The following is a 20,424-nucleotide window of genomic DNA, read 5'->3' on the forward strand; positions in this document are numbered from 1 at the left end:
GATGATCAAGCTGGGAGCTTCCCTAACTCTGATAACACAAAACCAGGGAATGTTGCTAGATTCCAACATCCTGTCTCTGACTTTAACAGCCTGGCTGTTAAAGGAGACATAATACAATTTCTTGATTTCTCTGGTAAGGTGTCTGAAATCCTTCTGTCTGGAAAGGAATCCACCAGGAGGTCTTATGGTTTCAAATTAAGAAGATTTTGTCATCTGTTGTGAGAGCTAGATCTTTCTCTTGTCCCACAGACAGTCTTCTTGAAATCAATCTTCTGGCCTAAAAAGCAACTGTTAGGTTTCATACCTTACAGCCTTTTATTATCAGATACATGTGGTGCTTGCTTCAATTGAAGCATCTCGGCCAGCTATCTGCAGTGTCAAGGAATGACATGGTTCGCACCCAGGTGATATATGCCCCCTTGAGGAACTAGGCTCCTGGGCCCTTGAGCTTTAGTATCTAATCTGGAAGATTGCATTTTTGGTAGAAGACAGTTCAACTTGCAGAGAAACAACTACAGGTCCTAATGACTTATTCGCCTTATACCAGATTTGATCATAAAAAGTTGGTGCTCAGCACACACCCTAAGTTTCTGCTTAAGATGATGTTGGATTTCCTCCTTTAATCAGACGGCCTTCCAAAATTTTCCCCAGGACACATCTTCATGAAGATGAGAAGGCTCTCCATTCTGTCCATTACAAGAGGAACTATCTTTTACTTGAAGTGGACTAAAGTCCATAGAAAGTCAATCTAGCTTTTATTTCTTTTGATCTTAATAGGACAAAGTGCATCATTTCTAATTGGATAGCAGATTTCTAGTTCTACTTATATTTCTATATCTTCATTCTCCAAATAGGCCCAATACTATTTTCAACAAAAAAAATAATACAATAAGCAAATACAATAATACATCGCCTTTTGGTCTACTCTTAAAGGGTCACGTCAAAGTCCTTAATGTTAGAGCTATAGTGCCACCCACCGAAATTCTCCATTGTGGAGATTTGCAAAGCTGCGACTTACATTTACATCCCATTGCTGTCTAGACACAGCCTCTCAGTGGGGGGATTAGTAATTTTGGATTGCCCATGCTCCAAAGCTGCTTTGAGTCTAATTCTATCCCTTGTAGGGCTCATTTTATAGTTTCAGGATTCTTTTCCAGTCAGAATATTTCCCACATGTTGGCAGTTCTTTTTGGTCTTTTTTTGTGGAAGACCACCCTTATGGTATGACCCACTGAACTGCTTGTCTACAGAAAAAGCAAAGATTCCTACTCATAATGAAAGCTCTTTGAAAACAGCAGTTCTCCAGTTGCACACCCTCCGCCCCTTTTGAGTTGGTCTCCTCACTCCTCCCCACCCTCTTACATAGAACTGAGGAGCATTCTGTGTATGGTCAATGAAAGGCCTTTTCAAGAAAAGAATCTTCCTTTAGACATCAAGTGAGGTTATGTGACAGTGTGTGATTAAACTGATGTTTTCAGAGAAACACCTGTTAAGGATAAGCATGTTTCTGTCTCAACTTTAGGATTTACATGAGATTTTCCTCTTTAGACCAGGTGAATCACTAGTCACACTTGTCTTACAGCACCAATTGGGCTTTCCCCAGAGCTTTCTAGTAAATCTTAGAAGTGCTTCTGGGCATGTGCAGATGTTGTGCTACCAAAGCTGTGCAGCATGTCTTTGTTATGTTTTTGTCAGAGCAGCGAGCTTTTGATTTTGAACCTTTAAGCAGTTTTCTATTTCAGGTTTTTTCAACCTGCAGTCTGCCTTGGAACAATTATTTTCTCCTCTTAGTCTTTCCTAGTTAGGTTTTTTGCAGCATTTGGGTTTGGGTTTTTTTTTCTCACCTTTGCTTTTTCGATGATCCTGGCAGTGAGCCTACTTTATCAGCTTTTTGTTTTGTTTTGGGGGGGGGGGGTTGGGGGGGGGAGGGGTCTTCCTCTGGTCATCTAGTGAAAATTTCTTTTGATTTTGCTTTGACCATTTTTCGCACCATGTCAAGGAAGACCTGTATTTTCAACTTTTATCCCAAGTTCATACAGATGATCTCCATCATGGACAGTCAAGTCTGCTTCATGTGCTTGGAAAGGAAAACATGATTCAGCCTTTTGTAGCAATTGCTCAAGAATGTCACAGTACCAAAGAATTAATCTCAAGTCTGGTCTTGCAGAGCTAAAGACTGGATCTGTGCCAAAGGACCACAGAGCCATAATGACTGCAGTTGACACAGATGTGCCAAAGGAAACATCTTCTACTCCTTTGGCACCAAAAGAGAGAGAACTTGTGCCAAGCATCAGGTTCTACATATTCAAGGATGGAGCCAAGGAGACACTGTACCGAAAATTCAGTGGGGAGACAAGCAATAGCATCAATCTCCTAACTCACTGCTATGAAGAAGGATTCTGGAAACTGATAGATGCCTCCCTTTCCCCCAAAATAGCTACACCTGGAGGTCAGCTGTGCCTCCCATCCAGAACTGTTGCAGAAGCGGTCTCCAGAGATTCAGCTCGGGTCTTTGAGATGCTTCAGAACCCCTTGGAGAAGGTCGGTCTACCCAACACACTTGACTACAAGATATTCAAGACAGCTCCCAGAGGACAACAGCAAAGAAGGTAGCTCAGCTTATAAAGAATACAGAGTGGCTGTTATCAACTAGCTCAACTGCACTTAAACAGTAAAGTGATTCTCATCTTTGGCATGGATGTCTTGACACCAACACTGGGCTTTTAACACAATGTAGGTGGTTTGGTAACAGGGACACTAAAGCAAAGCTGATGAAGTACAGAAGAGCAACTTTTTCCATTTCAATGCTGGCTGGCCCCAGGAGTTGACTTCATGCCAAAGCAGTCGACTCAAGGATTTGTGCCCACTAAGGCTTTACCTCTGATATTGCTGTAGATTAATGCAGAGACTCATGGCTCCAAGCACCTGGCTACTTTGAGGATTTTCAGGAAATGCTCACAGATGTACCAAGTGATGGAGAGCATCTCTTTTTAAAAAAAATAAATTTCAAGGAGGCAGTGAATCTATTGGAAGATAACCACAGGTGACTCAGAAGCAGTTTTCTTCAGCAGAAAAAGCTTTTTCAGGGCTCTGCTTATCCCAGGCAGCGTCAGGCCTCCCAAAATGAAGGTTAAAGTGCTAAGCTTCATGCTGCTATCTAGTCAGATTTTTTTTTTTTTACTATAATCTCCAACAATTGGATCCTTTGGATAATAGAGCTACAAATTACATCTTATTGGAATGCCTTTCCAAAAGAATATCGATACTCAATAGAAACCAAAACCTGCTTAGTCTCCTCTGTCTTGCAGAGCCAAGAGGTCAAACCTGTCCAGTGCAAGAGAGAGGATGAGAATTTTATTCCAGGTAATTCTGGTCCCCAGAACATCTAGAGGATTTTGTCCTATCTTAGCCCTTAAGGGTCTTGAAGTGAAAGAAAAGTTTGATAGTTACACTAGGTACTGTAATTCCTATATGAAACAGAGACTGGCTATGTTCTCTGGATTTGAAATATATACCCACAGAGGATACCCAAGTCGCAGAAATCTCTGTGATTTATACTAGGGACACATCACCTCCAGTACGATGTACTGTCTTTTCACCTAGCTTCAGCTCTGTAGGTTTTCATGAAACATATAGTTGTCATGGCATTTTTTTCTCGGACTAGTGATTTATGTGTTTCTCTACTTGGACAACAGATTAATCAAGGGTAGCTTTCAGGCAGGTGAATCTATACACAGTACCATCCTGGTACAGTTTCTATGGTTTGTCATAAACTACTCACACATCCTAACCTGGCCTTCATAGCATTTGAAATTCATAGGAGCTGTACTAGGAACAAAGCCATAAATTTCATCCATGCTAGCAACACTCCAGGAAGTCTGCAGTGAAGAGAGCGAAGCATACAGATGTGACTGTGTTGAGAACATTGGGCCTAATGACCTCAATCATTCAGGCATATATGTCTATATGTGATGAGCTCAATGGACCTTTAAAGTTTCAGTAGAATCGAGCCACTTGTGGACTTTTCAGGAATGAATCAGAAAAGCTTGGATACTCCCTGTCCCTGTTGACTGCCCTTTCCAATTCAACCTCATTCATTTGTTTTGACCACAGATGCATCTAACTTGAGCTGGGATCTCACCTAAATGGACTCTATGCCCAAGGCTTCCGCTCTCTCCAGGAGAAATGATTCCACTTCACCATCTTAACTTTTAGGGGCAATGCATTAGGCTGTACGGTTTTTCAGAAATAGGGTGGCCAAACAAAATGTCCTAACTTGTACCCAAAATTTGGGTAGCCATGTTCTACTTCAGCAAGCAGGGAGCTGTCAGACTATGAGATAGGGTCATCCTGTTTGAGATGGCTTCAAACAGCCACGTATCTGACAGGATCAAAAGACACTGGCAAACAGACTAAGTTGCCAGCTAGACCATCTCAAGTGGTCCTTGAATCAAAGCACAACAAACAGCAATGTTCTCTGGTAGGGAACTACTGAGAGAAATCTGTTTGCAATAGCTCAGAACATGTATTTCGATTTTAGATTGTGACCTGCCTTTCCAAACCTTTACGCAAGGCAAGTTGCAATTCAGATACAGTAAGTAGGTCCCTGTCCCAGGGGCTTGCAATCTAATTTGGTGCTTGAGACAATGGAGGGTAAAATGGCTTGCCCAAGGGCACAAAGAGCATCAGTGGAAGAAGTAGGCTTTCAACCTTAATTGAAGAGACTTGCAAAGCTGCAGCATGGATTTCGGTCCATTCATTTTTATCCCATTACTGCCTTGATGCAAAATACCAATGTGACAGTGGGTTTGGTCAGTCTGTTCTCTGGGATCTCCTTGAAGGTTAGAGCCCAACTCCAGCCTTCCTACGCCTATTTTTATAATTTGTTGTCTTTGTAAAATGAAAAATAAAAACAAGAGTTCAAACCAACCAAAAAATGTTGCCCCCAAGGGCAGAGTTATGTTTTTCCCTTTATTTAAAACCATCTTTAACGGGGGAGACTAAGTTGTGTGATTGATGATTCAACAGTAGTCTGTTGAAAAGATTTGTCCAGCTAAGTTCGGTTAGCCGGATACACCATGGGATTTAAAAATCCTACTGCGCTCACCACCTCTGTTTTAACTGGATATGTGCATAGATGGTTAAAACTTACCTGGATAAATCAGAGGTATTTCGGGGTAAGGCTGAGTTAGCTTAATGCTTATATTCAGTGTTACCCAGATAACTTTTGTCATGCGAAGGATAGTCCAAACTTATCTGGGTAAATTTACCTGGATAATTTAGGATTTATCTAGGTATATTCAGCAGTAGGGGTTGCTGCTGAATATCCCGTTCAACGATTAACTTACGCAGATCTTGTCTTTGGAGAAGGTTGCTTACCTCTAACAGGTGCCCTCTTAAGACAGGTGAACCACCAGTAGTACATCTCCTTCCACCTTCCTTTTTGGAGTTGAGATTTTTTGAGCAAAAGGAATAACTGAGCCATGCCATGTAGCCATGGCAGCATAGGCACATGGAAGCATGTTCAGAAAGATTTCTGACTTTCCTAGCATGTAGCCAGATGGATTCAGGACCAATGGGTTATATGCTCCCCTGTGAGCAGATGGAGACAGGTTTCAAAGCTGACGTTAGATTAGATATACCCCTGCAGTGACCTTAGCTATTCAGTATCTCTGTCTCCTAGCAGATGTGGTCGTGCTTTCCCTACACCAGCATTGATGGTATAGTGGGATTGCAGTACTCGTATAGAAGAGGAAAATTTCCTTTAAATTGAAGATCGATTGAGCTCCGTTGTCCTGCGGTGATACCTAAAGGTCTCTCCCCTGGTCAAGAATTCCTAAGGTGATTTCCGAGATCCCTCAGAGGTGTGCCTTGGTCCAGTAGCCAGCTTCTGGTGTGGACTTTGCTGCTGAAGCAGCTGAAAGGCAGCAGGTGCAGGAAGCTGAGCGCGGCAGTGTCGGCTAATGCCCTCTCCCCCCGCAGCCGGAGACCATCTCTGTACTCGGCCAGTAAATGCTGAGCACGGGTAAGTAAAAGGACTCCTGCAATTCAGAGAAGTGGAAGGGCTTCTGTAAGTCTTTCCTCCAGTCTCCTTGCTCAGTGCGCCGTACTGACAAATGTTCCCGATCCCGTAGGAGCAAGGGAAGGGGGTTTCCGAGCAGGTTGAGCGGCACCCCCCCCGATAGGCTAGGCCCTGCTTCAAGCTAAGTGGGTATTCCACGTGGCAGGCTGCGAAGGTGCCATTTTGAGTGCAGTTTTATGTAGTGCCATTTTCCCCTATAGACCGTTAGTACGCACAGGTCGGGTCGGCCCCGCTGTGCGTCTTAAGCGCGTGCATATGTGTAAACATACCTGTGCGCATACCAGCATACACAACTGCGCGCATAAGTGCACATATATGCTTGCTCACAACCGAATGCATACATTTGCACATAAGGGCGCTTATACTTGAGCGCATCTGGGCGGATTTGTGCGTGCTTGAGTCCAAGTGCTAGCCGGCTGAACGCACAAGTTACAATTGACTATGGCTCCAGCAGCAAAGAAGCACAAGCGACACTTTATGCTGCCTGCCATATTAGGGCTACACAATCTGACCTGGAATCCTTCCTGTCAGCAATGTAATCAATTGCTGAAATCAATGTAATCAATTGCTGAAATCAATCTAAAACAGCGCATATCACTGAAAGTAAAGGAAGGCTATCCTAAACTCATGGTGCTCAGGAAACTAAAACCACTACTAACACTAATTTCCGAACAGTTCTACAGGCACTAGTTTTCTCCAGCACAGACTACTGTAATGCCCTTCTACTAGGACTCCCGAACACAACATTAAGACCACTTCAAATACTTCAAAACACAGCAGCTAGAATACTAACCGGAGGAGAGACCATATAACTGAAACCCTGGTGGAATTACATTGGTTACCCATCAAATACAGAATTAAATACAAAACCCTATGTACCATACATATAAACATGATAAATCAGACTGGTTAAACACAGCATTACGAGTACACGTCCCACACAGAAACCTTCGATCAGCAAATAAAGCACTCGTAACCATTCCTTCAGTAAAAACGGCAAGACTAACCTAAGTGAGAGAAAGGGCCTTATCACTAGCAGGCCCCATACTTTGGAACACAGTGCCTCTAGAGATCAGATTACAAAGAGATCTCAAAACATTCAAGAAAAGTTTAAAAACATGGCTTTTTAAAATATACAGGAATAGGCAGAAGAACGCTGGTGCACAGTAGAGTGGTCTACAAACTCTACATCACTATAAACATAATTGTAACGATATGAATAGTGAATTTTCCCCGTGAACAGTACCTTACTGGTATATTTGGTCATGAACTACTTCACTAAACAATTGATTGTCTTTAATGATATATTGTAACTGAACCTTGAACGGCCCTTGTTAGAATGTACTATTGTACGCCCTCACCTACATTCATTTATGTGCCTATATGTAAACTGTTGCAATGGTATATAACCTAGCGACGGTATAGAAAAGATTTAAAATAAAATAAATAAATAAATGTGAGGAGGCCCAGGGAGGGTTGAATTCCCAGAACTTCTCCAAGTGTGGTCCCTCCCATTCCGAAGATGGGTCAGCCACAACATTATTTGCCAGCACTCCGGCTTTGATTAATCCCAGGGCTGCGTCTACCTCAGGAGAGGGCAATTCAGCAGCACCTAACCCAGTTCCTCCTGGGCTAGGTATGGAACTGATGGCCTTTTCTTGGGTAGAATTCTTTCAAGGCCTTCAAGCCTTCGTTCAGGCACAGTCAGCTACTGCCGCTGCCCGGACCAAGCCCCAGCCGGGAAGGCCTCGCCCTATCAGCATGCCTCGGGACATGCCTCCCCTCACTAGGGGGTATCCCTGACAGGGACACAGACACCATGGATGATGGAGATGCAGACTCATTGGAGGATGGGGAAATCCCTCCAGGCTTGGAGCCATACCAGACGATGTTACGGTTTTTCCATTGTTGGCTCTGGTCTCCCAGACTCTGAAAACTCTGGGAGTTCCCGATACGGACCCTATTTCTGAAGCAAAGAAGAATCCCATCCTGATGTGTCTATGGAAAGTCTCCTGCTATTTCCCGATGCTGGAAGCCATCCAGGAGTTGAGTGAGCAGGAATGGGATGCCCCGGAAGCCAGTTTTAAAGGAGGTTGGGTATTGGAGGCCCTGTACCCTCTGGACTATGGCCAGAGAACGTGTGCATTTCCCAAAAGTAGACGTCCTGGTCTGTGCCGTTTCGAAGTGAACAACTATCCCAGTAGAGGGAGGAGCGGCCTTGAAGGATGAACACGATAGGCAGTTGGAGTCCATCCTTAAGCAAGCCTTTGACATAACAGCAATGACACTACAGATTGCTTCCTGTTGTGCCCTGGTAGTTCACTCGTGCACTGCTTCTCTCTCTCTCTCTCTCCTTCTCTCTCTCAGGGGGGCGCATTCCAGAGAGGCGATGGAACCTGCCGTGGCCTTCTAGCAGATGCGAGCTCTGACCAAGTTCGTACCTCGACCAGAAGAGTGAACACAATGGTTGCGGCCAGAAGACAACTATGGCTATGAAACTGGACAGCGGACGCGACCTCTAAGGCAAACCTCACAAAGATGCCCTTTAAAGGATCCCTCCTATTTGGAAGCGAATTGGAAAAGTTAGCCACTGACACATTAGACCAAACATTCAAACTGATTACCATGTACCTAACAACAATTAAGCAACTCCTGGGTCACATGAAGCTTGTACTAAATATGGAAAAAAATGAAATAATATTGCTAGGCAGAAAACCAAAAAACGAACCAAACAATATTCTAAATCTTCCAAACAATATCAAACTAAAACTAGCTGAAACAGTCAGAGACCGTGGAATAATCATTGATTGTGAACTGAATTTCAAAAAGCACATTTCAATTGAACTAAAAGAAGGATACTACAAGTTCCTCGTGCTCAGACGCCTAAAACCTCTACTAGAATTTAACGACTTCCTCTCAGTCCTTCAATCCTTTATTTTCTCATTCTTAGACTACTGTAATGCTTTGCTATTAGGTCTTCCACTTTCCACAATACGTCCACTTTAGGTGTTGCAGAACTCGGCAGCCAGAGTCCTAACTGACAGTAAAAAAAAAAAAAAAGAGAACACATCACTCTGATATTGATAAATCTACACTGGCTCCCCATTATACAGAGAATTTGGTACAAAACATGTTGCATTATACCAATGCAATCCATGGACATAGAACTGATTGGTTCAATTTTTCTATTCGCTTACACACCGCACAAAGATCTCTAAGATCAGCGAACAAAGGCCTATTACAAATCCAGACAGTAAATACAGCACATTTGTCACAGGTCAGAGAGAGAGCTATCTCGATTGCAGGGCCTATGCTTTGGAACACTATGCCAGTAGACTTATGACTACAGACAGACAAAAAAAATTCAAGAAAGATCTTAAGACATGGCTCTTTGAGCTAGCCTATTCAGACCAAACCAAGGAAGGATATTAACATCTAGCCTCCGGAAACTGTATATATTCCTTTTATCCGGATTTTAACACACTCTCTTTTTAGTTAGCTTTACCTATTTTTGAACTACTTGATGTGTAATTTTTAATACCAATTGTATGATTTTATTATAATTACATTGTATCTTTGCTTCTGATGTAGTTTTGTAAACCATTGTGATGTAAATTCGAACGGTATATAAATTTTTTTAAATAAATAAGTGGGATGAATCTCCAGTTCCTCAGCTACCGGAAGATGATGATAAGAGGTCGCAGCGCCCCTCGCCTATGAGGGGTCGGACCAGGGGCTCCCAGTGCTTTCGGCCCTAAAGAAACTCGCCATTTCAGACATCTCGACCCTCGAGAAGGTTTCAAGCCCTTTCAGAGCCGACGACCAAAAAAGAGGGACTGGTTCGAGCTCTGGTTCTCCCCAAACTTCCCAATGAAGTTTTGCCAACCATCCACGGGACAAGGAGATAGGGGGTCAACTTATCCCTCTTCTGTCAGAAGTGAATCGAGATCACGTCGGACAAATGTGTACTGGATATCATACTAGAAGGATACGCTCTGGAATTTCACAGCATTCCTCAGGACATGTTCATGGTGTCACCTTGCCATTCCCAGCACAAGAAACTGGCAGTGGAATCTACCTTGATAAGGCTCCTCAATTTGAGGGCTATAATCCCAGTACCTACACTCCAGGAAAATGCGGGGTGTTATTCCATTTGTTTCGTACTCAAGAAGGAGGGTTCCTTTCTCCACATCTTAGACCTCAAAGAGCATCAAAAGTCATCTGCAGATAATTCATTTCTGCATGGAAACTCTTCGCTCCATCATGGCCATACAAACGGGAGAGTTCTTAACCTTCCTGGACCTCTCGAAGGCCTACCTTCATATTCCAATCTGACAAGACCACCAGAGTTTCCTACGTTTTGCGATACTGGGCTGCTATTATCATTTCTGGGCATTGCCCTTCGGTCTGGCCACCGCCCCCAGAACATTTTCCAAAATGATGGTGGTCGTGGTGACTGCGCCGAGGAAAGAAGAGTTCCTGGTGCACCCTTACTTGGACAACTGGCTGATCCGGGTGAAGTCATTGGAAGAAAGCCTCCAGGTGACCAGCAGGGTCACGTCCATGCTCCAGGAAATTGGTTGGGTCGTGAACATGGAAAAAAGCAGCCTCAAGCCCTCTCAGTCCTTAGAGTATCTGGGAGTCCGATTCAACACCAAGCAGGACAAAGTCTTCCTCCCACCTTCGAGTATAAGGAAACTGATGAGCCAAGAGCGTCAGTTGATGAACATAATGCGCCTCAGGGTGTGGAGCTATCTCCGGGTCCTCGGTCTGATAGCATCAACCCTGGAGGTTGTACTGTGGGCGAGGCACACATACGTCTGCTCCAACACTCCCTGCTGTCACGTTGGAACCCACTAGCTCGATTCTGCTCCAGTGGTGGCTACAGGAAGTTCATCTAAGCAAGAGTGCAAGCCCGTCCCCACCAAACTGGCTAGTCCTCACGACGGAGGCGAGCCACCGAGGGTAGGTTGCTCACTATCAGGAATTGACAACCCAGGGGCACTGGACCAAGGAAGAGGCACACAGGAACATAAACTTCCTGGAAGCCCGAGCTGTCAGATTAGCGTTTCTACAATTCAGCCACAGACTTAGGGCTAGGCGGTTCGCGTGATGTTGGACAACACAACAGTAGCCTACATCAACCGCCAAGGAGGAACCAAAAAGCCTGCAAGTGTCTCTGGAAATAGATCTCCTCACGGAATGGGCAGAGTTAAATCTAGAGGATCTCGGCCTCCCATGTTGCAGGAGAAGTCAACATCAAAGCAGGCTTTCTCAGCAGGGGGAGAGTCTGGATCCAGGAGAATGGGCATTGTCAGCCAGAGCTTTCCAGCTCCTGATAGATATCTGGGGCCTCCCATCCATCGACCTACTGGCCGCATCTCACAATGTGAAGGTTTTCCAATTCTTCAGTCGTAGAAGAGATCAGAATTCCCAAGGAATCAATGCCCTTGTCCAGACCTGGCCAGAGGAAGACTTACTGTACACCTTCACTCTGTGACATCTACTGGGCAAGGTCATTCACAAGATCAAACGCCACAGAGGATTAGTCCTTCTAGTGGTCCCAAATTGGCCCAGATGCCCGTGGTATGCAGACATGGGGAGGCTTCTGGTGAAGAGCCCCCTATGCCTCCCTCTGCACAGGGACCTACTCCAACAAGGTCCAATCATTCACAAGGACCCAACTGTTTTGTCTTAAGGTCTGGCCCTTGAGAGGGCTCGCCTGATAAAGCGTGGATATTTAGTGGCGGTAATTGCCACCATGTGCGGAAGTTCTTGAGTCCTTGGCATACGTGCGGATCTGGAGAATTTGAGGCCTTGTGCGAGGAACACTGGGTGCCCCCTCGGACGAACAAAATCCCCATGGTTCTGGAATTTTTACAGGACACCCTGAACTAAGAGTCGTCCCTCAACTCCTTGAAGGTCCAGGTAGAAGCCCTCTCCTGTTTCAGAGGCGAGGTGAACAAAGCCCGTCTGTCAGCACATTCAGACTTGGCCCTTTTTTCTAAAAGAGGTTAAACACCTCCGACCACCCTTATGGTTTCCAGTCCCCGTATGGAATCTCAATCTTGTATTGGACTTTTTAGCAGGGCCTTCCTTTCAGTCACTGTGCAGCCTGTTCCTACGCCTGTTAACAATGAAGACTGTATTCTTGGTGGCGATAATGCTCAGCTCGCCACATCTCTGAACTACACGCACTGTCCTGTCAGGAGCCATTCCTCCGGTTGACTCCAGGAACGCTACAGCTTCGCACTGTTCCTTCTTGCCAAAGGTAGTCTGAGTTTCACTTGAATAATCCATTTCCTTACCTTCCCTAGATAGACATAAGGACAAGGAAGACTACTGCCTCCTATGCCACTTAAGCCTACTACCGTTTTTAGTACGGTATCTGGAAATCTCAGAACTGGTGCGCAAGATGGACTGCCTGTTCTTCACGGTGGAAGGAAACAAGGCAAAGCAGCTTCGTGAGCTACCATAGCTCGCTGGATCAAGGAAGTGATCACAGGAGCTTATGTAGAGGCAGGGAAGCCCTTACCCTTTCAGGTTAAAGCTAATTGTACTAGGGCCCAGGCAGTATCCTGGGTGGAAGCTAAGCTACTATCTCCCGTCGACATCTGCCTAGCAGCAGCGAGTTCTTCCTTGCACACCACCTCCAAGTTCTATTGCTTGGACATCCAAGCCCGAGAGGACGCAACCTTTGCGAGGACAGTGCTAACCAGACCGCAGGCTGCCTCCCGCCCTGTTCGGGAGTAGCTTTTGGACATCCCATTGGTCCTGCGTCCATTTGGCTACACGCTAGGAAATGGAGAAATTACTTTCCTGATAAATTCGTTTTCCTTAGTGTAGACAGATGGTCTCAGCATCCTGCCCACAGCTGCCCATGAACGTGCCAAGGAATCGCCTGTGAGGTGAATCTCTATTCCAAGAGGTTACGGGTATGCTGTCACCCTATCCCAAGATCCAGGGCATCTATAATATTGCTGGGATTCAGCGCTTATGTTTGGTTGAATCATCTGTTTAATCAAGTTTATCAAGTTGTAATCAAATTTTAATTGTTTTTCAATAATCTGTCCACAATGGCTTTTGAAGAGAATACTGAATGGCTGAAGTCACTGAAGAGGAAAATCTAAGGTGACGTCAGCTTTGAAACCTGACTCCGTGTCCATCTGCTAGCAGGAGAGCACATAATCCATTGGTCCTGAGTCCCATCTGTCTACATTGAGGAAAGAAAATGATCAGGAAAGTAATTTCTCCAATTTCCTTAAAAGCTCTGAAAGTGTTTGGTGCCAAGTGCCGATGTCTCCCATTTCCCTATTTTCAGAGAACACTTATTTATAGATCAGCAACTTGACTTCTCCCTGCATTTACATGCCAGTAAATCTGGTTCGTAATATTTCTATTGGTCTGCTAGCATTCTGGATTATTTGAAGAGAATGCCTTTTCAGGTCAAATGAAGGGAAGGGTTTAAAAGCAAGAATATCTTGCCATTACCTTTAAAATCAAGTGTTTTCTTATAACCTTTTGGATTTTTCGGGACCTGAGCCTGATTTCAAAACCCCCAAATAGGACCTGAACCCTAGGAAACAGGCTTTGTTTTCTAGGTGCTCTAAGTGCCCTTCATAGAAGGAGCTTTTCAGTGTTAATCTCCTGAAAAAAGTTTTTCTTAAAATAGTTTTAGAGCAGAGCTTAAGTTATCTGACAAGGTTTACAAACAATGTGATTTGAAAGGTATGACGCATTTTTTCTTTTATCTGGTTAGTATAACCTTTATAATGTTTACACTAATATTGAGTCAGACTAGTATTAAAAAAAAAAGGAAATCACCACCACCTACTAACAGCATCGTCAGAAGTTTACAAAGACAGTACAGCTCACAACCTTGGTTTGAACTTGTAGGTGTTGTAATAATCGATGACCATCCAGAAGTGACAACGACTGAAGACACCCAGTCTAATCTGAATGACGATGGCTTTACGGAGGTGGTGTCCAAGAAGCAGCAGAAGCGACTGCAAGATGAAGAGCGCAGGAAGAAGGAAGAGCAAAGTGTGCAGGTTTGTAGCAAATGCAGTAATGATGCATGTCGCAATTACACAACCCTATGGTGGTTTGTTGGAGATGCATCCTATATCGTTGAAGGACTCCATTATGTGTACAGCTTCTGGGAGAGTTGCCTTATCCCCTTAGTCATATGTTGGTGATGTGTTGCCAGCTGTACTTGTTCCAATAAGTGAGGAGAGACATGCTTTAAAAAAAAAAAAAGCACCACCTTGAGCCACAGATGATAATCTGAACAAATTGCTCTTACTGTACACAATCTGGAAAAAAAGTACCATTCATAAGTAGTTTCTAAACACTTTTTTTTTTGCTTTTCCTGTATTACATTTTCAGAATAAAACCAAGATAAAATAGTCTGTACTACTTGACCTAATAATTCATGATTATATTTTTTTTCCTCATATTTAAGGGCTGGAATAAAAAGGGTTCAAGTGAAAAGGGAAGAGGTCAGAATTCCAAGCTTCCTCCAAGGTTTGCAAAGAAACAGCAGCAGCAACAGGCAGCAGCCCAGCAGGCTCAGGCTCAAATTCCATCCCAACCCTCAGCCCAGACCCCCAGCCAGCCACAGCCACAACCACAGCCACAGCCAGTCCCAACAGCTGTGACCAGCAGTAGTACAGAGTATTCCGGCACAAGCAAAGCATTGCAAACCCCACCGCCCCAGAGCAGCCTGGGAACTGAATTATGGGAAAACAAGATGGCACCCCCTGCAGTTCTCAGTGACATCTCCAAGAAGTGTAAGTGCATGCTCCTTGGGCATTTGCCTTCTGTTTTAGAGGAAAAGGGTAAAGGGGGTTGAGTTTCACTGAATTATTCCCCCAAATAAGATATGACATTATGGATTGCTGACGTGTCCTGTAAGGAGCTCAGATGTACAGTTATGAGCTGAGTTATGAACATCGTCTACTAGGGAGATAATGGAACTTTTCATACTGTCCGTCTAGTTATGCAACCACATGTAGAAAGGTACAAGCCATTGTGGTATCTTATGGCCGACTTGATAGAAATGTTCATTATCTGAAACACAGGAAGAAGAAAAAACCAAAATTGCTCATGTCAGCAAACCCTTAGCAGAAGAAATTAAAAATGAGAAAAAATTCCATACTTTCTTATTCAAGTTTTCAGTTAATAAGAATATCTAGGTGATGATCCCAAGAGGAAGTGAGTAATGAGCTGGACACATTATTTTGAGGAAGCTGATTAGAATTTGCTGTTTTCATGCCTGTGTATACGTCAAATAGCCCTTTAGTATCTCAAAGTTAAGCTGCTGTGCAGTACATTTTTCCTGTGTGTTCTTATTGTATTTTGCATTTGTCCTGATCTTCAGTGGGACCCATCAGCCCTCCGCCGGTCAGTGCATGGAACAAGCCACTCTCTGCCTTTGGATCTGTGACTACTGAGGTAAGTCTAAATAGAGCACCTTAAAAAAGCATGCATTTGGGGTGCATAGCCAGAAAAAAGTTTATTATTGATGGTTTAATGTATGTATGTATTTATTTATTTAAATTCTTTTATATACCGAAGTATAGCCAAAAGCCTTCACCCCGGTTTACATTGTAACAAATTCATACATGTAACAGAGATTAAACTTGAAAAGTAAGTACATAAAAATGTGAGAACAACTCAGAGAGTAACAAGTTAGTAGTATACAATTTACATATAATATAACATTTACATCTTAATTATGAGATATATGTATATATATGTATATATGTAGGATATATATATATATATATATATATATATATGTATACATATATATACATATATATGTATATATATGTATATATGTAGGATATATATATATATATATATATATATATATATATATATATATATATATATATATATATATATAAAATGTAGGATGGAACATACATTGCAGAAGACCTCCGTGGGGAGACTGTTCCATGCAACCACTACATTCTGTAAAGAAATATTTCCGTAATCTGTCCTTTCAGCCTCATCCATTAACCCTTATTCTAGAGCCTTCTTTCTATTGAAAGAAGCTTTCCTCCTGTGCATGGAAATCTTGGAGATATTTTAAATGTCTCATCATATGTCCCCTATCCCATTTTTCCTCTAGGGTATATATGTATAGATCTTTAACACTGTCCCTCTGACCATTTTAGTAGCCATTCTATGGACAGATGCAAAACATTCCAAATGGGGTCTCACCAAGGACTTATACAGGAGCAATTTTGCCTCTTTCTCCTTGGACAAGCACAACAAATAGCCATACAGATCGTGATTTATCCAGTGCAAAGTCAAGTGATTTTTTTTTCTCTCAAAGCCCAGAAAGTTATTTGTTTTCTGTGCATTTGTGTACATTCCTGCATTAGTGTCCCCCCACATGCGTGGCTCCTAAGTTTATTTTCATCTGCTTCAGCAAACTGTCATAAATTGTCTCTCTCTCAGAATCATTGATAAACATTGAAAAGAAAGGAAAGAGCCCGTTTAAAAAAAAAATACCAGCAGCGTGGACATAAAATGTCTATACTAAATTTGCATTCTTTGTCTAAAACACTTAGGACCAGATCAAGACTTATTTAATTTTGGCACCTGCAGACTGATGTCCCCAAGGATGCTAATTTTATATAAAGCTCCAACTTTAATACAAGCTTCCAAGCTCATTGAGAGATACCAAATCCAAGCCTAGCAGAAAAAAAAGTTCCAGGTCAGGAAAGCCAAGAATCATCGTCACACCTAAGAACCAAAGTGCTGGACCAGATTGTAGCCATGAAATGTCTGCACTAAAGAGAGTCTGAGTTGAAATATTGGAGCTAGGAAGCAGTCCTGGCACCAGATCATCAGCACATGACAGCAGCAGTGCCAAAGCATCAATGCACTGAAACATCAGTGCTCAGAATCCCTGATGCTGAAACACTGAGGCACAGATTTGCTGGCGCCAAGATGTCTGTGCACAGATTCACCAGCACTGAATCAGGATCACCCATACAGGAAAGGAATTCAAACACTGAGCAGAACAAATAGCCACTAGGAATGACAGATCCCTTAAAGAAATCTGTCTCAAAGATTCAAAAGAAGCTCCCATCAGAGCCATCAAAAAGAAATTAAGGTCCCAAGGTGGAACAATGGGCCAAAAAGGAGGCTGCAACCTTTTGACACCCCTAAGAAACTGAGAAACCTCTGGATGGGTCCTATAGAAACGCCACCCAACCTTCCTTGGTAACATGAAATAGCCACTACTTGTACTTTCAAAGAATGCAGGGCAAGTCCTTTGTCCAAACCTTCCTGAAGAAAGACCAAAATACCTGGAACCGTGGCCGTCCGGGGGGGACTCTGATGTAGCTTCACAGGACATCTCAAACACCCGCCATATGTGGATGTAAGCTAACAAAGCGGACTATTTCCTTAACTTAAGCAGTTGAAATCACAGCAGAAAAAAAATCCATATTCCTTTGAATTCAGGTAGGCCTGTCCACACAAGTGGGTTATGCACTCCAACCAGCAGATGGAGATGGAGACAAACTGACTAGCTGATGACATCCTTATATAGTACTGCACCAACATCAGCCTGCCAGTTTTCTCCATCTCCAGCAGATGGTGGACGGGCTTCTTATGACTGAAAGCTAAGGCCCATTTAGGTTGGATGAACAGGAAAAATATGGTGGGCAGCTCCTGTTGAGCCTGGCCTGATCAGACATGGAGTTTGGCAGCTCCTGAAGTGATAGCTGCAGGTCTCCTCTCTTAGTAGAGCACCTCTGGGGACCTGCAGTGGCCTCTCATCCCCAGCCCACCCTCTCCATCTTTCTTCTGCCTCTTCATTGTGGATGCTGGGACAGTTATCGATGGCTAAGAAAATAGGGCAGTTATCCTTTTTTAGGCTGGTTCTGCCATCAGCTGGATTTCTGTCTTTAAAAAAAAAAAAGTAGACGACTTGTTTGGTGTAGGGCCATTGAGGACACGTGCTGAAATTCTGGGCGGGGTCTCCAAGCATATTAAGTGTCCCAGTGGTGGAGAGAGTTAATTCTGTGGGGAATTGCTCTGGTGGTGGCAGCAGGGCAGCATAGCATAACTGCAGATGGTTGTAGCTTTACTAACTGAAACAATTGGCTGTCTCCTGACATGTGCAAGTTCACAAGTATGGCAAGGAACCTTATTAGCCAGATGATTTGCACTATAGGCACCCATGGGAAGATCTCCGTACGAACATAGTAACATAAGTTGCCGGGATCAGAGCCTCTCAGAGAGTGTGGGAAAATGTTAGTGCCTGACTGCACCTGTGGGACGTGCCAGCACTGCTCTGGAAACCATTATGGTTATTGCTGCACTGTTTTTAAGCCTTAAAATTAACAAGGAGAGAGGCATTTTTAAGCATTGTTACAAGGGGGACAAGCCTTGTTGTCTTTCTGTTCCCACCGGGAGTTTCACTCATAGGTTGAAACAGCGGTCATCTTGAGATATGGGAGAGTGAGACAGGGTCAAAAGGCCCTGTGCTCAGTCTCGTGGGGCTTAGATTGGTTGGCCCTGTTCTAAATGAAGTACCTTTCTAGGTTGCAGCTTGTGTTTCCTGATGTTTGTGTTCAGGCTGTTGCCGTAGACAGATAAAATCACACCTCCACTGCTGCTGTGAACAGACTGATTCTGGTCACGGGTTCCATTTTGAGAGCTCTGTGTACATGTTCTCTCCAGGTTTGACTGCTCTGGGTATAGATGACTTGGGAGGGATTGTCCCTGGCACCCCGATACTCGGGACGAAAAGCATGGGGTCCTAAGTTGCCTGGGTCCTAACAGTTTGCTTGTCCTAAAGTTAACTTTTTTTTTTTTTTCTTTTTTAATATTGCTAAGGGTCTGCTACCTTGTAGCAGTTTGGAATGTAATGGCCCTATGTGGGTGTTCCCAAGAGGCTAAGATTGTGAGAAGTTTTGATGCCCTCAGCAGCAAGCTACAAGACTGGTAGGGAGGTTTTGAGTTCTCAGGGTTTCAACTGGAACCAAAATTCCTCCATATATGCTTCTTCAGGGAGACTGCTTCCTCTTTGACTCAGTGGAGAGTCAGATGGTTGCAGGAGCATTTCCCATGCTCCCCGGTTCCAATGTAGTCTGTATAGGAGGTGCCCTCATGATTATTTTTCTCTTGTGGGCAGCTCCTAGGGTAATAGTATCCTCCTCACGCCCTCAGTGGAGCCATAAAGGACCGAGTACCATATTTGCTTTCCAGGTTCCTCTGTGCCATATTTGCTTTCCAGGTTCCTCTGTGCATTGCATCCTGAGGAATCTGGGAAAGAAATGTTTTGTAAGGGAAAAAACCCAACTAATAAGTCCCGTCAGTCAAAGAAGACTGGTAGGAATGGCAACTCTGGTTCTGGAGCTTCCCATTCTTTGCAATGACGTTTTGGGGGTCCATCTTCTGCTATCAGAGATAGGCGAACATCTATCTCAATTTTATCAAGGGTGGATCCATATCACCTCAAACCAGTGGGTGCTGGAGGTGGTGAGAGAGAGACAGCTATGCCTGGGAATTTTTCTGGTCACCTAAAAGCGCTTTTCGGGTTTTCCCATGAAAATCTGCAGAGAAAAAGCAGCTGTAAAAACCACATGACAACAGCTGATTGACTTAAAACTGTAGTTCCAGTTCCTAAGAAGCAGGAAGGTACAAGTCATTATTCCATTTTATATATGAAGGAAATAAACAAGTTCCTGAACATACCCAGATCAGCCCAGACAAGCGGGTTTTATTCATTTCTACCAGCAGATGGAGGCAGAGAATAAAACTTTGGGCACTGCTACTTAACAGAGTGTGCCACCTGCAGTCCCTCAGTATTTCTCTGCCTCCAGCAGATGGTGGTAGTGTTACCTGCAGTCTTGACTGATCTTCGGTTTGGAGGTTTTCCCTTTTTCTGCTCCCTGAGGTGTCAGGTTCCTGTAGAAGGCCATCCCCTCGGGTTGAGTCAGGCAAACGGGTGGGTTGGATACCCCTGGCTGCTGGTTATAGCCTGCAACCCTGGGTCCACTGAAAACCAGGGGACTGGTTCCCTCAGTCGGGGCCCGAAGCCTCCCCTCCAACCCTTGGGACTCAGGATAGTGTATCCCCCTTTGGGGGGCTATTTTATTTATTCCCTGGGTGATTTTGGGCTGCTTGAGCTTCCCCTTTTAAAAAACAAAACAAAAAAGAGGAGAAGCAGCAGCAGCTCAGGCAGTGGGTCTGAGCTGCCTAAGAGCCAGGCTTCTTGGCGGGATCGTCAGGGGGTCAGCCCGGGAAGAGTCAGCCTTAGTAGGGGAGGAGAAGCGGCTCGCCAATGGTGGGAGAGTGCCTCTGGGTGG

The 20,424-nt window shown here is 44.0% G+C and overlaps 1 protein-coding gene across 8 annotated transcripts in view; it reads left to right on the forward strand.

Moving 5' to 3' along the window:
- Nucleotides 1-20,424, forward strand: part of PRRC2C (proline rich coiled-coil 2C) — a 419,385-nt gene that overhangs the window by 243,619 nt on the left and 155,342 nt on the right. For all 8 annotated transcript variants that reach the window (XM_029618671.1, XM_029618666.1, XM_029618669.1 and 5 more), the window contains 3 exons: nt 13,979-14,133; nt 14,547-14,874; nt 15,465-15,538. In XM_029618671.1, coding sequence (XP_029474531.1) covers nt 13,979-14,133; nt 14,547-14,874; nt 15,465-15,538 — 557 coding nt within the window. The remainder of the gene's footprint in view (nt 1-13,978; nt 14,134-14,546; nt 14,875-15,464; nt 15,539-20,424) is intronic.

This window comes from Rhinatrema bivittatum, chromosome 10 (assembly GCF_901001135.1).
Source record: "Rhinatrema bivittatum chromosome 10, aRhiBiv1.1, whole genome shotgun sequence".
In the NCBI taxonomy this organism is placed as follows: Eukaryota; Metazoa; Chordata; class Amphibia; order Gymnophiona; family Rhinatrematidae; genus Rhinatrema; species Rhinatrema bivittatum.